Genomic DNA, 24,452 nt, shown 5'->3' with positions numbered 1-24,452 from the left:
ATATCTTCTTTCCACAATTTTTCCCATTGTTCAAACATAATATTTTCCCCAATATCTTGCGCCCATTTAATCATTGATACTTTAACCAATTCATCCTTTGTTTCCCACTCTAAGATCAGATTATACAATCTAGATATATTATTTGATTTTTCTTGTATTAAATATTTATCAAATTTTGATATTTCTTTTTCAAATCCTAGCTTTTTGTCTTTCGCTAATCTATACTTAATTTGAATATATTGGAACCAATCACTAATATGAGCTTTAATTTCTGTATAATCCTTTAATTCCAATTCTCCGTTTTCTTCCTTTAATACAGTTTTTTATATATATAAAATATTTATTAAAGGTTTTAAACAATAAAACACCATTCACATACACAACCCAAAAAAGGAAAAACACCATCACCATCGGTCACATAGACCAAAAGAAAAAACCCCGAAAAAAACATACAAAAAAAGACAAAAGACAAAAAATCATATAAAAGACATGAAAAATAGTTCAGTTTCATAAACAAAATTTCCATAACCCTCTTTTCTGACTCCCTCACATCTCCCTTTTCTGTGTTCCCATTTACAAAATCTTGTTCAGCAATGCTTCACCTTCTCTCAAAACTTATTTTAAATTGTACGTTTCAACTATTATGTCTCCAGTTTTACCCTTTGTTATCAAATATTTAAGCTTGACATAATGTTATTCAAATTTCACCTTTGTTCTTATAGTTCAATTGTTTTCATACTCCTTTCAACTAAGTCACTAATGCCATATTATCTTTATATCCTGCATCATTCTAACATTCATACAATTTACAATACTTTTGCAAATAATCCTTAAATTTCTTCCAGTCCTCTTCCACTATCTCTTCTCCCAGGTCTCGGATTCTGCCAGTCATTTCTGCCAGTTCCATGTAGTCTATCAGTTGCATCTGCCATTCTTCCAGGGTGGGCAAATCTTGTGTCTTCCAATATTTTGCGATGAGTATTCTTGCTGCTGTTACTGCATACATAAAGAAAGTTCTGTCCTTCTTTAACACCATTTGGCCAACAATGCCCAGAAGGAAGGCCTCTGGTTTCTTAGGGAAGGTATATTTAAATACCTTTTTCAGTTCATTATAGATCATTTCCCAGAAAGCCTTAATCTTAGGGCACGTCCACCAAAGGTGAAAGAATGTTCCTTCAGTTTCTTTACATTTCCAACACTTATTGTCTGGCAAATGGTATATTTTTGCAAGCTTGACTGGGGTCATGTACCACCTGTATATCATTTTCATAATATTTTCTTTCAGGGCATTACATGCCGTAAATTTCACACCAGTGGTCCATAACCGTTCCCAGTCAGCAAACATAATATTATAGCCAATGTCTTGCGCCCATTTTATCATTGCTGATTTAACCGTTTCATCCTGAGTGTTCCATTTTAACAGCAAGTTATACATTCTTGAAAGTACCTTAGTTTTTCGTTCTAGCAGTTCTGTTTCTAGTTTCGATTTTTCCACCTGGAAGCCTATTTTTTTATCCACCTTAAAGGCCTCCCTAATCTGACCATAATGTAACCAGTCTCGCACTTTGTCCTTTAATTTCTCAAAACTCTGCAATCTCCAAGTGTCTCCATCCTCTTCTACTATCTCCCAATATTTTGGCCAATTGGCCTCCATATTGAGTCTTTTCTGAGCCTTAGCTTCCATTGGTGACAACCACCTTGGGGTCTTACTCTCTAATAAATCTTTATATCTTGTCCAGACATTAAACAGTGTCTTCCTGACTATATGGTTCTTAAATGCTTTATGAGCTTTAACCTTGTCATACCACAGATATGCATGCCACCCAAACACATTGTTAAACCCTTCCAAATCCAAGATGTCAGTGTTTTCGAGAAGTAGCCAATCTTTCAACCAGCAGAAAGCTGCTGATTCATAATACAGTTTCATATCTGGCAGGGCAAACCCCCCTCTTTCTTTAGCATCAGTTAGTATTTTAAATTTTATTCTGGGCTTTTTGCCCTGCCAGACAAACCTAGAAATATCTCTCTGCCACCTCTTGAAACAGTCCATCTTGTCCACAATCTGCAAAGTCTGAAACAAAAACAACATTTTTGGCAATACATTCATCTTTATAGCAGCTATTCGACCCAGCAAGGAAAGCTTCAATTTTGACCAAATTTCTAAATCCTTTTTGATTTCTGACCAGCATTTTTCATAATTGTCTTTAAATAAATTCAGGTTTTTAGCCGTCATATTAACCCCTAAATATTTCACCTTTTTGACCACATTTAACTCTGTCTCCTTCTGAAACCTTTCTTTTTCCAAAGTTGTCAAGTTTTTTCCCAGAACCTTAGTTTTCTGCTTGTTTAATTTGAATCCTGCCACTCGACCAAATTTTTGGATCAGTTCTAACACCCTTTTCGTACTAGATTTTGGCTCCTGTAATGTCAAAACAAGGTCATCTGCAAAAGCCTTAAGTTTGTACTGTTTAGCTCCGACCTGAATTCCTTCAATCAACCGGTCTCCTCTAATCATAGTTCAAGAGCACCTCCAGGACCGAGATGAATAGCAATGGGGAAATAGGGCAACCCTGTCGTGTTCCTTTCTCAATTTTAAACTCTTCTGACACCACATTATTAACTATCAATTTTGCCTTTTGTTCTGAATAAATTGCATCTATACCATTTTCAAACCCCCGTCCCACTCCCATCCCTTTAAGATTTTTCTTCATAAAATTCCATGAAATGTTATCAAAGGCCTTCTCCGCATCTATAAAAATCAACACTGCTTTTGTATTAGTATTCATTTGCAATAGTTCCAAAATGTCAATGATGTTCCTTGTATTGTCAGACAAATGTCTACCTGGGAGAAAGCCTGCCTGGTCTTTATGAATCACTCCATTTAACACTCGTTTTAATCTATTAGCCAAAATGTCTGCAAAAATTTTGTAATCCACGTTTAAAAGGGAAATGGGACGGTAGTTCTTGAGTTGTGTCTTTTCAGTTTCAGATTTAGGTATAAGTGTGATGAAAGCTTCTTTCCACGTTTCCGGTGCCTTCTTCCCCTCCATAATCTCATTACATACCTCCTTCTTCCTTTAATACAGTTTTATAGGTAACCCAATTTTATTTCATATTTAATTTTTTCACTGCGACAATTTCTGCTGGCGATGCCCACCAGGGAGTTTTCGGTTCTAGGAGTCTTTTATATTTCTCCCATATTTTATATATAGACTTTCTGACTATATGCCCTAGGAAGCCTTTATGTACTTTGACTTTTTCATCTATTAGATAGGCATGCCATCCAAATCTCGTCTCTACTCTGTCTAAATCCAATACATCCGAGTCATCTAATTTGATCCATTCTTTTAGCCAGGTCAGACCCACCGCATCATGATATAACTCCATGTCTGGGAGACCAAATCCTCCTCTCTCCTTCTTATCTATCATTATTTTGTGTTTTATTCTTGGCTTTTTCCCTGACCATACGAATTTAGCCAAATCTCTTTTCCAGTTATTAAAACATTTATCTCCTCCTAGTATTGAGATACTTTGAAATAAAAACATCATCCTTGGTAATATGTTCATCTTTATTACCGATATTTTCCCTAGTAAGGAAAGATTTAATTTCCCCCATACTTGCAAGTCATTTTTTATTTCATTCCATGTTTTCCCATAGTTCTCATTACTTAAGTCTATAGTGTTTGTTGTTAAATTTATTCCAAGATACCTTATTTTCTTTTTAATTTCCAATCCTGTAATTTATTGTAATTTCACTTTATCTTTTTCTTCCATATTTTTCACTAGTATTTTGCTTTTCCCATAGTTTAATTTGTATCCTGCTAATCTGCCAAATTCGTTTATGCATTCCAATATTCTAGGTGTACATTGTAGGGGATTTTCTGTTGTGATCATAACATCATCTGCAAAGGCTCTTAACTTGTATCTTTTTTCACCAACTGCTATTCCTCTTATTTGGTTGTCCTGCCTTATTTTCTTTAATAGAACCTCTAATACTATTGTAAATAGCATTGGGGATAGGGGGCATCCTTGTCTTGTACCTTTAGATGTTGATGTCTTCTCCAAACTCTCCATTAATAATAATTTTTGCTTTCTGTTGGTCACATATTACATTTATACCTTTTTGGAATTTTTCACCTAGACACAATTCTTTTAATAGTTTTTTCATGTCTATCTTAAAGATATTGTTTAGTTGATGGTACTGTAACCAGTCAGTTACAGCTTCCCTTATCTCTTCAAAATCTTTTTATTTCAGTTGGTTTTCAACTTCAGTTAAGAGTTCTCTATAAGTCGGCCAATTACTTCTCATATTCAATTTTTTTCAGAGATATTGCTTCCAAGGGGGAAAGCCACCAGTGTGTTTTTTACTCAAACAAATTTTTATACTTCTCCCATACCCTAAAAATTGATTATCTTCCTCTATGATTCTGAGAAGCTCTATGCATCTAGGCCTTTTCCTACCGTAAATATCCATGCTATCCATAATTCATGTCCTTCCAGGTCTAAAATACAGTATCTGTGTTTTCCAATGTAATCCATTCCTGGTTCTAGCAGATATAGGATGCTTAATAATAAAGTTTCAAATCCAGCAGGGCAAAACCTCCTCTCTCTCTTACATCTGTTAATAATTTATTTTTTATCCTTGGTTTCTTCCCTTTCCATATAAACCTAGATATATCTCCTTGCCATTTTTCAAAGCATCCTGTGTTGCCTATTGCCGGGACTGATTGGAATAAAAATAACATTTTTGGCAATACATTCATTTTTATTACTGATATTCTTCCCCAAAATGATAAATCCATTCTTCCCCATATCTCTAAAGCTCTTTTTATTTCTTTCCACTCATTCTTGTAATTGTCTTTAAAAATATTAATATTCTTAGCTGTCAAACAAATCTCTCAGAATTTGACTTTGTTATATATAACTAATTCTGTTTTCTGTTGTAATTCCTTTTGGCCTTGCTCCATTGTGCTTTTTACCAAAAACGTAGTCTTATTCTTGTTTAGTTTAAAGCCTCCGGCCTGCCCGAAGTCCCGTATCTTTTCTACCACATTCGGTGGAGTATTTTTGGGATTCTTTACTGTAATTACAAGGTGAACTGTAGAAGCTTTTAATTTATATGCTTTATTTTCTACTGTTATTCCTGTAATTAATTTCTCCACTTTTTCTCTCTCACCAGGGCCTCTAATACCAAAATAAATAATAATGGTGATAGGGGATATCCTTGTCTTGTCCCCTTTGTTATTTTACACTTTTCTTTTATAACCTTATTAACAATCAGCATAGACTGTTGGTAAAAATAAATTGCATCAATTCCTCTCCCAAATGCTTCCCCAAAATTCATTTTTTCTTTTATCTTTTTCATAAAAGCCCATGAAACATTATCAAAAGCCTTTTCAGCATCAATAAACATTAAGACCGCTTTTTTCTCATTTCTTACTTCCAAATATTCAATAATATCAATTATATTCCTTCATCTGACGTCCTCGTAGAAAGCAGGCCTGCTTGTCATGAATTTTTTCTGCTAAAACACCTTTCATTCTATTGCCCAAGATATGAGCAATACTCTAAATGGACTTCTATGGACTTCCATCCTACAGGAGTGATGGCCAACAACTTGGATAGCTTGAAAAAGAGGATTAGACTGAAAGCAGAGGAAGGCAGAGGGCTCTTGTACTCAAATCCTGCTTGCTGGTTTCCCGCAGGCATTTAGTTGACAACTGTGAGAACAGGATGCTGGACTACGTGGGCCTTTGCCCAAATGAGCAGGCTCTTCTTATATTCTAATACAGGGATCCCCAAACTTGGCCTTCAAGATGTTTTTGGGACTACAACTCCCATCATCTGTAGCTAACAGGACCAGTGTTCAGGGATGATGGGAATTGTAGTCCCAAAACATCTGGAGGGCCAAGTTTGGGGGTGCCTGTTCTAATATATTGCAATATTTTAACAGTTACATGTGGCATAGTAACAAAAAATTTTACTTCTTAGTCATAGGAGAGAGTGCTACTTGAGCCTGTGATCATTTCCTCCCTGGAGAAAGAGAAATACAGAGATGTGTCTAAGAAGCCAATTCCACCATCGATTATAAAATAATGCAGTTTATTAAGTGTGAATGGAGTGATCATGTGTTGTTCTTGCAATTATCTCACCTGCATTCCTAAAACTTTGGAACATAGAGAGGACAATGGAGAAATGAGACAGTGTTAAAATAAGAGAAGGTGCATACTGGGATTGAAATGTGTTCAGTTCCTTTCTTGTCTTTCCTGAAAGTCTTAACAGGATTCTCTTCCCCCTCCCCCACTCCCAAACAGGTGAGGAAGACGATGGCCAGAATTCTATGGAGCCATCTGTGAATTCATTGGGAAGAACAAAGAAACAGTTTAAATGCATGGAATGTGGGATGTTCTTTAGTCACAGTGGAAGACTGAGGACACATCAACGAATTCACACAGGGGAGAAACCATGTAAATGTACTGACTATCGAAAGAGCTTCAGGGACAATGGAACACTTAGAAAACATCAACGAACTCACACAGGGGATAAACCATTTGAATGTATTGAATGTGGAAAGAGCTTCAATGATAGTAGAAACCTTAGACAACATCAACAAACTCACACGGGGGAGACACCATTTAAATGTATTGAATGTGGAAAGTGCTTCAGTCAAAATGGAAAACTTAGAAGACATCAACGAACTCACACAGGGGAGAAACCATTTAAATGTATTGAATGTGGAAAGAGCTTCAGTCAAAATGGAACACTTAGAATACACCAACGAACTCACATAGGGGAGAAACCATTTGAATGTATTGAATGTGGAAAGAGCTTCAGTCGAAATGGAACACTTAGAATACACCAACGAACTCACACAGGGGAGAAACCATTTGAATGTATTGAATGTGGAAAGAGCTTCAGTGGAAGTGGAGACCTTAGAAGACATCAACGAACTCACACGGGGGAGAAACCATTTGAATGTATTGAATGTGGAAAGAGCTTCAGTGGAAGTGGAGACCTTAGAAGACATCAACGAACTCACACGGGGGAGAAACCATTTAAATGTATTGAATGTGGAAATAGCTTCAGTCGATATGGAAACCTTAGAAGACACCAACGAACTCACATGGGGGAGAAACCATTTAAATGTATTGAATGTGGAAAGTGCTTCAGTCAAAATGGAACACTTAGATTGCACCAACGAACTCACACGGGGGAGAAACCATTTGAATGTATTGAATGTGGAAAGAGCTTCAATGATAGTGGAAACCTTAGACAACATCAACAAACTCACACGGGGGAGACACCATTTAAATGTATTGAATGTGGAAAGTGCTTCAGTCAAAATGGAAAACTTAGAAGACATCAACGAACTCACACAGGGGAGAAACTATTTAAATGTATTGAATGTGGAAAGAGCTTCAGTCAAAATGGAACACTTAGAATACACCAACGAACTCACATAGGGGAGAAACCATTTGAATGTATTGAATGTGGAAAGAGCTTCAGTCGAAATGGAACACTTAGAATACACCAACGAACTCACACAGGGGAGAAACCATTTGAATGTATTGAATGTGGAAAGAGCTTCAGTCGATATGGAAACCTTAGAAGACACCAACGAACTCACATGGGGGAGAAACCATTTGAATGTATTGAATGTGGAAAGAGCTTCAGTGGAAGTGGAGACCTTAGAAGACATCAACGAACTCACACGGGGGAGAAACCATTTAAATGTATTGAATGTGGAAATAGCTTTAGTAGAAATGAACACCTTCAAATACACGAAGGAACTCACACGGGGGAGAAACCATTTAAATGTATTGAATGTGGAAAGAGCTTCAGTCAAAATGGAACACTTAGATTGCACCAACGAACTCACACGGGGGAGAAACCATTTAAATGTATTGAATGTGGAAAGACCTTCAGTCGATATGGAAACCTTAGAAGACACCAACGAACTCACATGGGGGAGAAACCATTTGAATGTATTGAATGTGGAAAGAGCTTCAGTGGAAGTGGAGACCTTAGAAGACATCAACGAACTCACACGGGGGAGAAACCATTTAAATGTATAGAATGTGGAAAGAGCTTCAGTCGAAATGGAACACTTAGAATACACCAACAAACTCACACGGGGGAGAAACCATTTAAATGTATTAAATGTGGAAAAAGCTTCAGTCAAAATGGAAACCTTAGAATACACGAAGGAACTCACACGGGGGAGAAACCATTTAAATGTATTGAATGTGGAAAGTGCTTCAGTCAAAATGGAACACTTAGATTGCACCAACGAACTCACACAGGGGATAAACCATTTGAATGTATTGAATGTGGAAAGAGCTTCAATGATAGTGGAAACCTTAGACAACATCAACAAACTCACACGGGGGAGACACCATTTAAATGTATTGAATGTGGAAAGTGCTTCAGTCAAAATGGAACACTTAGAAGACATCAACGAACTCACACAGGGGAGAAACCATTTGAATGTATTGAATGTGGAAAGAGCTTCAATGATAGTGGAAACCTTAGACAACATCAACAAACTCACACGGGGAGACACCATTTAAATGTATTGAATGTGGAAAGTGCTTCAGTCAAAATGGAAAACTTAGAAGACATCAACGAACTCACACGGGGGAGAAACCATTTAAATGTATTGAAAGGGGGAAGAGCTTCAGTCAAAATGGAACACTTAGAATACACCAACGAACTCACACAGGGGAGAAACCATTTAAATGTATTGAAAGGGGGAAGAACTTCAGTCGAAATGGAACACTTAGAATACACCAACAAACTCACACGGGGGGAGAAACCATTTAAATGTATTGAATGTGGAAGGAGCTTCAGTCAAAATGGACACTTTAGGAAACATCAACGAACTCACACCGGAGAAGCCATTTAAATGTACTGAATGTGGAAAGAATGTGGAAAGAGCTTCAGTCCATATCGACAACTTATAAGACACCAACTAACACATGGGGAAGAAACCATTTTAATGTATGGCATGTGGAAGGAGCTGCAGCAAAAGTAGAGCACTTAGAATACACCAACTAACTCATACAGGGGAGAAACCATTGGAACGTATTGAATGTGGGAAGAGCTTCAACAGGAAGGATAAACTTACATTACATTGGCGAACTCCCACAGTGGAGAAGCTTAAGTCAATATGGAACCTTAGGAAACATCCTCTGACTCACATGGGGAAAGCCAGATTTATGAAACGTGGAAAGAGCTTCAGAGGGAGTGAAGACCTTACTATCCATAAGAAAATTCACACAGGCGGGAAACCATATAAATGTATGGAGTTTTCCACTCAGGTTTTACCAGATTTCCTGGGAAGTGAAGATTACTGTCAAGTCTTTGGATGTACAGAAAAGAATTTGGCAGTGTTTGTTTTCAATAATAATAATAGCAACAGCAACAATAATAACAATAATTTATGCCACACCCATCTGGCTGGCTTTCCCCTGCGGCAGAGCCACTCTTGGTGGCTTCCAACAAAATATTGAAATACAATAGTCCTTCAGATATTAAAAGCTTCCCTAAACAGGGCAGCCTTCAGATGTCTTTTAAAGCCTGGTGGCTGTTTTTTCCTTTGACATCTGGTGGGAGGGTATTCCACAGGGAGTAACTTCACTTCTCGGAGTGAGGCAACCGCCAGAAGGCTCTTGGTACTGGACCTCCATGTCCAGGCAGAACGATGGGGGTGGAGACTCTCCTCCTGTCACCAGTCTAGCCGCCGCATTCTGGATTAGTTGCAGTTTCGGGACCACTTACACAGGTAGCCCCACGTAGAGCGCATTGCAGTAGTCCAAACAGGAGATAACTGGAGCATACACTACTCTGGCAATACAGTCTAAGGGCAGATAGGGTCTTAGCCTGCGTACCAGATTGAGCTGGTAAACAGCTGCCCTGGACACAGAATTGACCTGCGCTTCCATTGACAGCTGCAAATCCAAAATGACCGCCAGGCTGTGCACCTGGTCCTTTAGGGGCACAGTTACCCCATTCAGGACCAGGGAGTTCTCCACACCTGCCTGCCTCCTGTCTCCCAAAAAAGGACATCTACCTTGTCAGCATTCAACTTTAATATGTTAGCTGCCATCCATCCTCCAACCACCTCCAGACACTCACACAGGACCTTCATCATCTTCACTGGTTCTGATTTGAAAGAGAGGTAGAGCTGGGTATCCGCATACTGATGAACATCCAGCCCAAACCCCCTGATCTCTCCCAGCGGCTTCATGTAGAAATCTGAAAAGCATGGGGAGAGGACGGAACCCTGAGGCACCCCACAAGTGAGAGCTCAGGGGTCTGAACACTCATCCCCCAACACCACTTTCTGAACAAGCCCCAGTGTATAACAGTTCCTCCAGCTCCCAGCCCCTCTAGTTGATCCAGAAGGATGTTATGGCCAATGGTGTCAAAAGCCTCTGAAAGATCCAGCAGATCTAGGAAATAGCTCTCACCTTTGTCCCTAGCCCGCCGGAAATTATCGTGTCCAGGTCAGTTTCAGTCCCATGATGAGGCCTGAATCCCAACTGGAAGGGATCCAAATGGTCCACATCTTCCAGGCGTCCCTGGAGTTGTTCAACAACCACCCACTCATGCACCTTGCCAAAGAATGGAAGATTTGAGACTGGGCGATAGTTGGCTGTATTGGCTGGGTCTAAAGATTTTTTTTTAAGAAGCAGTTTAATACAGTGGTGCCTCGGATTACATACGCTTCAGGTTACAGACTTCGCTAACCCAGAAATATTACCTTGGGTTAAGAACTTTGCTTCAGGATGAGAACAGAAATTGTACAGCGGCAGCAGGAGGCCCGATTAGCTAAAGTGGTGCTTCAGGTTAAGAACAGTTTCACGTTAAGAACAGATCTCCAGAACGAATTAAGTTCTTAACCTGAGGTACCACTGTAACTGCCTCTTTCAGTGTGTCTGGGAAGGCTCCCTCACAGAGAGAAGCATTCACCACCCCATGGAGCCCATCGCCCAGCCCTTCCCGGCTAGATTTTATGAGCCAGGATGGGCAAGGATCAAGGAGACAGGTGGTTGGTTTCACTCATCTAAGCAGCCTGTCCACATCCTCGGACATAACAGATTGGAATTGATCCCACGCAACTTTACTAGACAGGACTCTAGCACTCACCAGCCCCCGCCCTGCTCCCACGGGGGAGTCTGCCTCTCTTAATCTGAGCGACTTTATTTGCAAAAAACTTTGCAAAATCATTGCAGGAGATCATGTGGCCTGTACCGGGCACCATTGGAGAGATGGTTCCATTAAATTGCAAACCACCTGAAAGAGTCTCCTGCTGCTGTTTTCTGCAGATGCAATAGAGGGGGTGAAGAAGGTTTTCTTCACCTTCAGTATCGCCATTTGGTAGGCTCAACGTTGAGCTCTAACCCGTGTCCGGTCAGATTCAGAATGAGGTTTCTGCCACTGGCGCTCTACCCATCTCGTTGCCCTCAGATCCTTGGAAAACCATGGGATGGTTGCACTCCATGCAATCGGAGTGGGCTTTTTGGAGCCAGATACTCAATAGCCCTGGTTAACTCCACATTCCAACAGGCCACCAAGGAATCAGCTGAAAGGCCATCAACATGGGATAAAACATCCCCTGCCACTCTCTGGAAACCATTTGGATCCATTAAGTGGTGGTGGCGGACCATCCAAATCGAACCCACATCCCTGCAGAGGGGAAGGGTTGTGGAGAAGTCCAGTTGCACCAGGAAGTGATCTGAACATGGCACTTATTTAGTTTCGCTTTTACTTAGTGTCAGATCACCAACATCCATAGAGGAGAAAAACCAGGTCTAAGGCATTTCTGCGACTATAAGTTGGGCCAAACTTATTTAGGGACAGCCCATGGAGGCCATGCTTTCCACAAAGTCCCAATCGGCCCCTTGTAAGGTTGTGTCGGCGTGAATGTTAAAATCCCCCAGGACAACCAAATTAGGTGTCTCCAGGAGAACATCTGCCACGACCTGAAGCAGCTTGGGCAGGGAATCCTTGGTGCAGCGGGGTGGTCGGTACACCAAAAGGAATCCTGTACTGCCCCTATTGTCCAACTTCAAGAACATTCACTCAGAGAACTGGGTCTTCCCAATAGGACGCCTGGTGCAAATTAATGACTTCCTACAAATCACTGCAAATCACACCCCTCCCCTGCCCACATGACTTGGGTTGCTGTGCGTAAGAGAAACCTGATGGACAAGCAGTGGCAAGGACAGGTCCACCTGCTTCATCCCACCAGGTCTCTGTTAAACATGCCAGGTCAAGTTCTCCATCCACAATCAAGTCATGGATGGCAGTGGTCATATGAATCATTGACCTGGCATTCCATAGCGGCACCTTCGGGTCATGTGGGTCTCCCTTGCTGATTCCAGTATCCATCCAAATGACACCAGACCCGGAGGCAGGGATAGTCCTCAAACTGAAATGGGGGGCCATGCTATTTGGTGACCCTCTTTTTTTCTTTTTTAATTTATACTTCTACATCACACAAACAAGCATTGAATAAAACGAACAAACAATAGAAAACAGAAGAAAATGCAAAAACTAAATTACAAGGATCTAAACATAATATGCAATCAAAAATACAAAACATTATATTCTCTCCAAAAAAGGAAAAAGAACAAAAAACACCAAAAAAGAAAAAGAAAGGGGGGGGGGAATGACTTCTAACTAACTCCATGTGGCTCTTTATTCTTCATATCACTGGTTGTCTGTAATGATTAATTTTTTTGAGAATTATTCTAATTACCTGTGAGATTTTTATTCTAAACTAAGCCAAGTATGAATCTGGAAATCGGTTCTCTTCGTATAATTTATAAAGACTTTCCACTCTCTCCTTATTTTTTCATTAGAATAACTTCTTATTAAACCTGTAAGTCTGGCCAATTCAAGATATCCTGACAATTTAAGAACTCTTTCTTCTTTTGTTGGTGTTATGTTACTTTTCCAGTTTTTAGCCATTACTATCCTGGCCGCCGTTACTGCATACAAAAATATTCTTTTGGTTTCTTTTGGGATGTCTGTTGTTAATAGGCCCCAAAAAAAATTTCTGGTTTTTTGGGAAAAGTATGTCTTAACATTTTATTTAATTCTTCAGTAATGGTATCTCAAAATTATTTAATTTTAGGGCACGTCCACCACATATGGAAGAAATTCTCTTCTTTAAGTTTGCACCTCCAACACTTTCCACTGGTGTTTTGGTACATTTTAGCCAATTTCGAGGGTTTAAGATACCATCTGTACATCATTTTTTAAAAAAATTATTTTATTGTATAACATGCTGTAAATCTTATGTGGTGTGGTGTGGTGTGGTGTAGTGGTTAAGAGCGGTAGTCTCGTAATCTGGGGAACCGGGTTCGCGTCTCCGCTCCTCCACATGCAGCTGCTGGGTGACCTTGGGCTAGTCACACTTCTTTGAAGTCTCTCAGCCCCACTCACCTCACAGAGTGTTTGTTGTGGGGGAGGAAGGGAAAGGAGATTGTTAGCCGCTTTGAGACTACTGAAGAGGAGTGAAAGGCGGGATATCAAATCCAAACTCCTCCTCTTCTTCTTTTCTATAAGTTTTCCCATTTTTCTAAATCAATTGAATGACCGATATCTTGTGCCCATTTGACCATGACATCTTTAAACGCTTTGTCTCTTAAGTGCCAATTTAATAATAGTTTATACATTTTGGATAAATTTTTATCATCATTTATAATCATTTTTTTGTCTATTTCGGATAATTTTGTATCAAATCCATTTACATTCTTGTCTTCCTCAAAAATTGCATTTAATTGATGGTATTGAAACCAGCCTATTCCTGTATATCTTATTGTTTCATATTTTTTCATTTGTAATCTATTATTTACTTCCTCTAAAAGATCTTTATACGTCAACCAATTTGAATCCATATTTTTTCTTTTTACTGCCTCTGCCTCCATTGGTGACAACCACCAGAGGGTTTTTGGTTCTAATAATTTTTTGTTCCTTTCCCAAACTTCATATAAGGCTTTCCTAATAATGTGATTTAGGAATCCCTTGTGGATTTTTGCTTTATTATAACCCAGGTAGCCGTGCCACCCCACTATATTATCCCAGCCCTCAATATCCAATAATTTAGTATTCTTCAAGATCATCCATTCCTTGAGCTAAACCAGGCAGGCAACTTCTTTTTTTAAAATATATATATATATATATATATTATTATCAGGCCAATCACATCACATTATCCAAATCACATTAGTTTCAAATTATACAGCCAAATTTTAAATTTTGTTGGGGGTACCCATACATCAAGCTCCGCACGAGTCCAAAACTCCGAACGAGTCCAAACATCACTTATATTACTGCTTTAATTAGACAGTTCTATCCAGTTCAATCCAGATAGTCCTTTATTACTTTCTTTCTCTTCTTGTTGTTATCGTATATTCCTTTCTTTACGATCTCTGATAATTTTCACAAGCAGATTGAAAACAGGCATCCTTTGTGTGGGTTTTGTACTGTCCAAAGATCATATCACTCAGGGACACCCTCTGTTCAGCGCTTCCATAAAAAAAATTAATCTTTGGTCTGTCCTTTACTTTTCTCAGGCTTGCCGAATAAATCAAATGAGTCAGGAGGCTCTGTCAGGTCAAGTTTGTGTTCCAACATTCCTTCTCTTTCGAATAATCCTGATTCTCCTCCCCCTGTCCTTCTTTCTCCGGCAAGCCTGTCTTGGCGAGACGCCATTTTTTAACTGCGTCATGAAAATTTTCCTCTTTCTCACCGTTCACCAATCCTCTCTCCTGTTATAATCCATCCCACACAGTTCTTGAATTCCTGCTTGTGATTAATAAAAACGCAACAATCTTATTTCTATCTGGGGTGAAGGGTTATTATTATCACATCGTGCAAAGAAAAAAAAAGTTTTTTCCTCCACCCCCCCTTCATTCCAAACATACAGTCTCCTAGTGGTGATTCATCAGAAGATTTACTTATCCATCCGTCACTCCCGGTCAGCAGTCTTATCTCTCAAACATTACTTGATATATGTGCTTCAGCTTCATTCCAATCGTATGTTTCCAATTATAATTCCAAGCTGAAGCTAACCAGCATGCGCTAATTGGAATCGGCGTCAGGAAGATCTGACTTCACCGAGGGCTCGTGCCAAGTGTTCGGCACCCCCATCTCTCAGATCAGGGGGTGCATTGTGAACACCGCTGGGGGGAGTAGGAAGACTGCATACTTCCCATAGCAGCCCCTTAATTACCTCATATGGGTCAGAGAGATGTTATTGTCGGCCATCTTCCAACACGCCACCTGGGACGGAGGTGAGGGGGGTCCTGGGGGGGGAGGTGGATGTCAGGGAATTGCCATCAGAGCCTAGAGAGGAGGTAAGGCTCCACAACGATGCAGGAGAAGGGACCAGCAGGGGGAGAGAGAACACTTCCCTTGAGGAAGGAAATAGGAGTGACACCAGGAAGCGGGGGGGGGGGGGGACTGCGGAGAGAGGGCTCCAAGACTCTTCCACAGAGACCAGCGGGGAGAGCACAGGACCTCCGTTGGGCACGCCCACTCTGCGCAGGAGACTTCCACGCAGGGAGGCGAGGAGGAGACTTGGTGTCAAAGAGTTTCTATGTTGGAAGAAGTTCAGGAAACGCCCACTGACGGATTCTGCCAGCGACTGACACAGCCATGGAGAAAGGGCTGTCCAGCCAGGGAAAGGTTTTGCCAGGCTACCTTGCCTAGAACAGTAGCACCCTTTACACACAAGCAACCCCAACATCCCTTTACAGAGACCTTAGAAGACACCAACGAACTCACACGGGGGAGAAACCATTTAAATGTATTGAATGTGGAAAGAGCTTCCGTCAAAGTGGAACACTTAGAATACACCAACAAACTCACACAGGGGAGAAACCATTTGAAAGTATTCAATGTAGAAAGAGCTTCAGTGAATGTGGAGCACTTAGAAGACACCAACGAACTCACACGGGGGAAAAACCATTTAAATGTATTGAATGTGGAAAGAGCTTCAGTGGAAGTGGAAACCTTAGAATACACCAACTAACTCACATGGGGGAGAAACCATTTGAATGTATTGAATGTGGAAAGAGCTTCATTAAAAGTGGAACACTTAGAACACATGAACAAACACACACACAATGAAAACTACAGATGTATTGAATTTGGAAAGGACTTCAGAGGGTGTGGACACCTTAATATTCATTAGCAAATTCACACCCGGGCAAACCATATAAGTGTATGGAGTTTTCCACTCAGGTTTCCCAGATTTCCTGGGAAGTGAAGATGACTGTCAAGTCTCTGGGTGTGTCAAAAATAATTTGGCAGTGTTTGTTTACATTCTTGGGGGCCATGCTATTTGGCGATCCTCTTTTTTTCAAGAGGTATCTGAAGACTTTCAATCTGGATATCTTGGAATCTGGATTCTGGACTGCAAATGCTGCAAATTGCTCAGAAAAGACAGCGGGATCTGGATTTCCCATGTGTATACACACACACACACACACATATATATATATTAGTTTTTAACATATTAATTCCTACATTTATACAACAAAACTTCTCATCTTATACAATATTTTTGGACTTCCGTCTACGCCTCTGATGATTTTCCGTTCTTTATCACTAATAATGCATTTCTTAATTTTGTATTACCCTTAATTATCCTTAACTAATAGTTCTCCTCATTGTCTTTTTTTGCAATATTTCAAAAAAATCACAAAACTTCTTGCAAACCTACTAGCGTGATCTGTTCATCACAATTACTTTTCAAATAGTCCGTAAATTTACTCCAGTCTTCTGAGAATCTCTGGTCCCGCAGGTTTCGAATCCTTCCGGTTAGTTTATCTAATTCTGCATAGTCCATCAATTTAATCCTCCATTCTTCTTTCATCAGTAGTTCTTCTTCCATTTTTGTGCCAATAATATTCTTGATGCCGTCATTGCATATAAAAACAACTTACAGTCCTTTCTGTTTATATCATCTCCTACAATGCCAAGTAAAAATGCTTCTAGTTTCTTAATAAAATGTATATTTCAACATCTTTTTCATCTCATTATATATCATTTCCCAGAATATTTTCACTTTTTTACATTCCCACCACATATGATAAAATGTTCCTTCTTTTTCTTTACATTTCTAACATTTATTACTAATTTTATACATTTTAGCTAATTTCACAGGCGTAATATACCACCTATGCATCATTTTCATCACATTTTCTTTTAAGGCATTGCATGCAGTAAATTTTAATCCTTCTTTCCACAGTTTTTCCCAATCTTTTAACTGTATGTTATACCCAAAATCTTTGGCCCAATGTATCATAACCGACTTTACCTCCTCATCTTTCAAATGCCATTCAAGCAGCAATTTATACATTTTAGACAAAATTTTACAGTTAATACTCGATATTTCAAATTTTGATTTATTTTCATCAAATCCTTTTTCCTTAAAATCCTGTTTAAACATTTCATTGACTTGGCAGTAGTGCAGCCAATCATTCACATATTCTTTAACTTCTTCATATGGCTTCATTTTCCATTTACTCCCTTCTTTTTTGTATTAATTTTCCATAAGTAATCCAGTTCTCACTCATATTTATCTTTTTCACACTCATTGCTTCTAATGGAGATAACCACTGCAGTGTTTTATGTTCTTATAGGTTTTTATACCTATCCCATATTTCAAATAGAGATCTTTGGAATGTATGGTTTCCAAATCCTTTATGGACTTTTGTTTTATTATACCATAAATATGCGTGCCAACCAAATCTATTATCATAACCTTCCAAATCTAACAAATCTGTATTTTCTAACAACATCCATTCCTTTAACCAACAGAGGCAAGATGTTTCATAATACAGTTTCAAGTCTGGCAGGGCGAAGCCTTCTTTTTCTTTAACATCTGTTAATAACTTATATTGAATTCTCGGTTTCTTCCCCTGCCAGATATATCTTGAAACTACTTTTTGCCACTCTTTAAAAATTGCTGCCCCCTTGATTATTGGAATTGATTGAAACAAAAATAGCATTTTTGGTAGCACATTCATTTTAATAGTCGAAATCCTTCCCCAAAATGATAATTTCATCATTCCCCATACGTCTAGATCTTTTTTAATTCCATTCCACACCGGTATATAATTGTTCTGAAAAAGATCTTTCTTTTTTTTTACGTTAACCAAATTCCAAAGTATTTAACTTTTTTAACTGCTTCTATACCAATCTGTTGCTGCAGCCTTTCCGCCAATTCCTGTTTCATATTTTTAACTATCATTTTAGTTTTCTTTTTGTTCAGTTTAAAACCTGCTACGTGCCCAAATTGTTCTGTCTCTTCTAGCACTTCTTTAGCACTGGTTGTTGGTTCTTCTATTGTTAGTACTAAGTCATCTGCAAAGGCTTTCACTTTATACTCCTTCCGACCTACTGAAATTCCTTTTATTTTTTCATTTCTCCTTATTGTCCTTAGGAAGACTTCCAGTACCGATATGAATAACAATGGTGATAATGGACACCCTTGTCTTGTACCTTTCATAATCTCAATATTTTCTGTTATTATGTCATTTACTATCAGTTTTGCTCTTTATTCAGAGTATATTGCTTTTATTCCTTTTAGAAATGATAGTCCAGTGTCCATTAATTCCAAATTCTTTAACATAAATTCCCAGGATATATTATCAAAGGCCTTTTCTGCATCTACAAAAATTAACGTCGCCTGTTTTTCATTTCTGGCAGTCAGATATTCGGTTATATTAACAAGATTCCTTATATTATCTTTCATCTGTCTGCCAGGTAAAAAACCTGCTTGGTCCTTCTGAATTATTTAATTCAATATTTTTTTCAGTCTGTTTGCCAATATACTCACAAACTATTTATAATCATTATTTAGCAGCGAAATCGGCCTATAGTTCTTTACTTGGATTTCCTGTGTCAGTGCATCATTCCCACCTACAATTCCTCGGTTTGTGAACATGGCTGGTTTGGGTTCCTTTCGACCAGTTGCTCATAATTTACTTTTGTTGTTGTTCAAAATGGGTTTTTGCTGGTAGTGGGTTCATAAAACTTTAATAAAGCACAGGTCCCTTTCAAAAAATTCATTCTCACGTATTCCACTATATAGTTTGGTGGGGTCCCCCACCTGGTTGTTTTGTTCCTTGCAGTCTTTTGAGGAAGTGTGTTGTGCAAGAACTCCAATGCAGCTTTAATTATGCAACCTGAATTTTCCTGTGTGTGACTGAATCCCACCCCAAAACAGAGATTGTTTGGAAATGTCCTTTGTCAGATGCATCAAGCATGAATTTAAGCTTACAGTTATAGTGGATCCTCCAGATATGAACTTAATTTGTTCCGGGGGTCCGTGCGCAACCCAAAAAGTCCGCAAGCAGAGGCACTGCTTCTGCGGCACGCTAGAGCTTTTCTGTGCACACGCGAGAGGCAAAAACCCAGAAGTATACTTCCGGGTTTGCCAGCTCCCCGACCCCAAGAAAAGACCAGTCTAGAGAGGCAGGTGAGCATTACAGCTAAACCCCATGTTATACTCTCCAGTAGCTATTCACTCAGACAGGGCTATTTTCATTCAGCTCCTACAGTGTCCAGGGTGGGGGGAATGTTTTTTACCTTTCTTTTTCCCCTTCCTTGCAGTCTTTCCTAGTAAATAATTGCTGGAAACAGAAGCTACAGAGCTCTCACAGAAGGAAGCTTAGACTTGAGAATCATAGAATCATAGAGTTGGAAGAGACCACAAGGGCCATCGAGTCCAACCCCCTGCCAAGCAGGAAACAACATCAGAGCACTCCTGACATATGGTTGTCAAGCCTCTGCTTAAAGACCTCCAAAGAAGGAGACTCCACCACACTCCTTGGCAGCAAATTCCACTGTCTAACAGCTCTTACTGTCAGGAAGTTCTTCCTAATGTTTAGGTGGAATCTTCTTTCTTGTAGTTTGGATCAATTGCTCCGTGTCCGCTTCTCTGGAGCAGCAGAAAACAACCTTTCTCCCTCCTCTATGTGACATCCTTTTATATATTTGAACATAGCTATCATATCACCCCTTAACCTCCTCTTCTCCAGGCTAAACATGCCCAGCTCCCTTAGCCGTTCCTCATAAGGCATCGTTTCCAGGCCTTTGACCATTTTGGTTGCCCTCCTCTGGACACGTTCCAGTTTGTCAGTGTCCTTCTTGAACTGTGGTGCCCAGAACTGGACACAGTACTCCAGGTGAGGTCTGACCAGAGCAGAATACAGTGGCACTATTACTTCCCTTGATCTAGATGCTATACTCCTATTGATGCAGCCCAGAATTGCATTGGCTTTTTTAGCTGCCGCGTCACACTGTTGGCTCATGTCAAGTTTGTGGTCAACCAAGACTCCTAGATCCTTTTCACATGTACTGCTCTCAAGCCAGGTGTCACCCATCTTGTATTTGTGCCTCTCATTTTTTTTGCCCAAGTGCAATACTTTACATTTCTCCCTGTTAAAGTTCATCTTGTTTGTTTTGGCCCAGTTCTCTAATCTGTCAAGGTCGTTTTGAAGTGTGAGCCTGTCCTCTGGGGTGTTAGCCACCCCTCCCAGTTTGGTGTCATCTGCAAATTTGATCAGGATGCCCTTGAGTCCATCATCCAAGTCGTTGATAAAGATGTTGAATAAGACCGGGCCCAAGACAGAACCCTGTGGCACCCCACTAGTCACTCTTCTCCAGGATGAAGAGGAACCATTGATGAGCACCCTTTGGGTTCAGTCAGTCAGCCAGTTACAAATCCACTGAGTGGTAGCATAGTCAAGACCGCATTTTACCAGCTTCTTTACAAGAATATCATGGGGCACCTTGTCAAATGCCTTGCTGAAATCAAGGTAGGCTACATCCACTGCGTTCCCTTCATCTACCAGGCTTGTAATTCTGTCAAAAAATGAGATCAGGTTAGTCTGACATGACTTATTTTTCAGAAATCCATGCTGACTATTGGTGATCACAGCATTCCTTTCTAGGTGCTCACAGACTGTTTGCTTAATGATCTGCTCCAGAATCTTCCCTGGTATTGATGTCAGACTGACTGGGCGGTAATTATTTGGGTCCTCTCTTTTCCCCTTTTTGAAAATAGGGACAACATTTGCCCTCCTCCAGTCTGCCTGGAGAAATCCAGGCTAAGAACTGATATTGTGGATACCTTTTTGGGGGATCGAAACCGGGAAAGAGGGGGGTGAGAGTTTTTGAATCCAAAAGGAGTATAATTTTATGATTTTTATGTTTAGTTATTATGTTCAGTAATTAATATAAAAATGGGGAAATTTGTGGAAGGGAACTTAGGTCGACCTTTGGAAAGGATGTAATGATTATAATTGATGTGTACAAGTTAAATTTAGTTAATTAAGAAGAACTAAGTTTAAAAAAATGATATTAATATTGTAAAGATAAGAGATAAGAACTTGCTGAACTAACTATTGGAATTAGGATGTATGAAGGGGAGGTGTGGGGAAGTCAGAGAATGTGGTTATGAAAGTAAGGATTTGAAACTATACATGTTTGTCTTTGTCTTTGTCTTTGTGTGTTTGTAATGTCTATATAAAATGTGAAAACCCAATAAAAATTTTATTAAAAAAAAAACATTTGCCCTCCTCCAGTCTGCCGGGACTTCGCCTGTTTTCCAGGATTTCTCAAAGATGACTGCCAGTGGTTCTGAAATCACATCTGCCAGTTCTTTTAATACTCTTGGATGCAGTTCATCTGGCCCTGGAGACTTGATTACATCTAGACTAGCCAAGTATTCTTGTACTATCTCCTTAGTTATTCTGGGCTGTGTTTCCTCTGCTGAATCATTTGCTCCAAATTCTTCAGGTCGGGCATTGTTTTCTTTATCGGAGAAGACTGAGGCAAAGAAGGCATTGAGGAGTTCAGCCCTTTCTGTGTCCCCTGTTTGCATTTCACCATCTTCTCCTCTGAGTGACCCCACTGTTTCTTTGTTCTTCCTTTTGCTACGAACATACCCATAAAAGCCTTTTTTGTTGCTTTTAACCTGCCTAGCAAGCCTGAGTTCATTCTGTGCTTTAGCTTTTCTGACTTTGTGTCTACACGTGCTGGCTATTTGTTTGAATTCCTCTTTGGTGGTTTCCCCCCTTTTCCATTTTTTGTACACATCCTTTTTTAATCTTAACTCAGTTAAAAGTTCTTTAGATAGCCACCCTGGCTTCTTTAGGCACCTTCCATGTTTCCGTCTCATTGGTATTGCCTGAAGTTGTGCTTTTACTATCTCCCTCTTAACAAACTCCCAGCCATCATGAACTCCCTTTCCTTTTAGTATTACTGTCCATGGGATCTCACCCAGCACTTCCCTAAGTTTTATGAAGTCGGCTTTCTTAAAGTCAAGAAATTGAGTCTTAGTATGCTTGGCTGCTCCTTTCCGCTGTATAGTAAACTTCAGAAGAGCATGATCACTCGCGCCTAATGATCCTTCCACTTCTACCCCACTAACCAGGTCATCAACATTGGTTAGGACCAGATCTAAAATGGCTGTTCCTCTTGTTGCTTCTCCCACTTTCTGGACAATGAAGTTGTCTGCAAGGCCAGTGAGGAATCTGTTTGACCTTATGCTCTTGGCTGAGTTTGACATCCAACAAATATCCGGGTAATTGAAGTCCCCCATTACTACTATCTCCCTTCCTTTTGCATGCTTGGCCATCTGTTCCAGGAAGGCATCATCTATGTCCTCCGTTTGGCTTGGGGATCTATAGTAAACTCCCACAATGAGGTCACTGTTATTCTTCTCTCCCTTAATTTTGACCCAAATGCTCTCACTTTGGCTTTGAGGTTCTAAATCTTGGATCTCTTCACAGGTATACACATCCCTGACATATAACGCCACTCCTCCTCCTTTCTTGTCTGGTCTGTTTCTCTGAAATAGATTGTATCCCTCCATTATTACATTCCAATCGTGGGACTTATCCCACCAGGTTTCAGTGATGCCTATTATGTCATATTTAGTTTGCTGTACCAAGAGCTCAAGCTCATCTTGTTTATTTCCCATGCTTTGCACATTAGTGTACAGACATTGAAGTCCATTAATCATTCCTCCGTGTCTCTTATTTAAGGATTTTTTCCTCTCACCACTAGGTCTGCGTGCTGTTTGCCCCATTTGGTCTATGACATTTGGATGATCATCTTCATCACTTGATAGACTCCTACCTTCAGGAGCACTGTCTCCCTCCCCCACATTAGTCAGTTTAAAGCCCTCCTGATGAGGTTTCTGAGATTTTTGGCAAAAACATTCCTCCCAACCGTTGTGAGGTGCAGCCCATCGCTTGCCAGAAGTCCATCTTCAAGAAACTGCATTCCATGATCTAAGAATCCAAACCGTTCCTGTTTACACCATTTGCGAAGCCAGTTGTTCACTTCCTCTATTTTTCCCTCTCTCCCTGGGCCACGTCGTTCAACTGAGAGGACAGATGAGATGACAATTTGTGCATTTAATTGCTTCAATTTCCTGCCCAGAGCCTCGTAATCTCTTTTGATCTTCTGGAGGCTATTGCTTGCAGTGTCATTGGTTCCCACATGAACCAAGAGGAAGGGGTATTTGTCAGTGGGTTTTATGATTCCTTGCAGTCGTTCAATCACATCTTGGATCTTAGCCCCGGGGAGACAGCACACTTCCCGAGACATCTTGTCAGGCCCACAGATCACTGCTTCTGTTCCCCTCAGTAGGGAATCCCCTATCACCACTACACGCCTCCTCTTAGGTCTGGTCGGAGTTCTTCCGTGAGCTGTCCGTTCCAAGGTCGCCTGCACATTCCCTGAGGGCTGACTTTGCTGCTCGTCTTCATATACCTGATCGACTGTAATGAGGGAGAGATCCTCAAATGGAGTCTGTTCTTCGTCTTCCATGCTGGGGGAGAGGACCTCAAAGCGATTGTGTATTTCTAAACAATCAGCGCGAACCCTGGGCCTCCTACTTCTTTGAGTCACGTTTCTCCATATATCTGGCTCCTGTGTTGGTGAACTACCCTCCTTCTCAGGGGAGTCCCCTGTCTCCTCCTTGGTGGAGACGGTGTGCTCTGTTGCTTTCAAGAAGAGCTCCAGCTCTCTAATTCTTTGGAGCGTAGCTACACGTTCCTCCAGTTGCTGGACTTTGTCTTTTAAGAGGGCAATCAACATGCAATTGCTGCAGGTAAAGCTGCCTGCAACCTTTGGCAAGATGGCAAACATTGCGCAGGAACCGCAGGCGACTGCAGCTGTTCCCTCACCCTCCATCTTGAGAACGTGTCGTTGGGGGTGACTACAGCGGTCCTCCATCATAAAAAGCATGAAGACAGGCCAAATAATTCCCCCCAAAAAACCTAGGTCTCCCCCAACAACGTTTGAGACTAGCTCCCCTAAATCTAAAAGATGGCGCCGCTGCCCTACAAGCTCTGATAAGCTCCTCCCACAGCTAATCACCTACCTCAACAGAAGCCCTGCCCCCTCTGACC

The 24,452-nt window shown here is 40.2% G+C and overlaps 2 protein-coding genes across 4 annotated transcripts in view; both read left to right on the top strand.

Annotated features, from left to right (window-relative positions):
* Positions 1-9,577, top strand: part of LOC308469370 (uncharacterized protein) — a 43,225-nt gene extending 33,648 nt beyond the window's left edge. For both annotated transcript variants that reach the window (XM_080991707.1, XM_080991708.1), the window contains exon 2: positions 6,315-9,577. In XM_080991707.1, the coding sequence (XP_080847833.1) occupies positions 6,315-8,905 (2,591 nt within the window). In that variant the 3' untranslated portion in view covers positions 8,906-9,577. The remainder of the gene's footprint in view (positions 1-6,314) is intronic.
* NOTCH4 (notch receptor 4) overlaps positions 1-24,452 on the top strand; it is a 98,306-nt gene that overhangs the window by 13,841 nt on the left and 60,013 nt on the right. The window lies entirely within an intron of this gene.

The sequence above is a fragment of the Podarcis pityusensis genome (assembly GCF_964106645.2).
Source record: "Podarcis pityusensis genome assembly, chromosome: 2".
Lineage (NCBI taxonomy): Eukaryota > Metazoa > Chordata > Lepidosauria > Squamata > Lacertidae > Podarcis > Podarcis pityusensis.
Note: the sequence above shows the minus strand (reverse complement) of the source record. Positions and strands in the feature narration are given on the sequence as shown.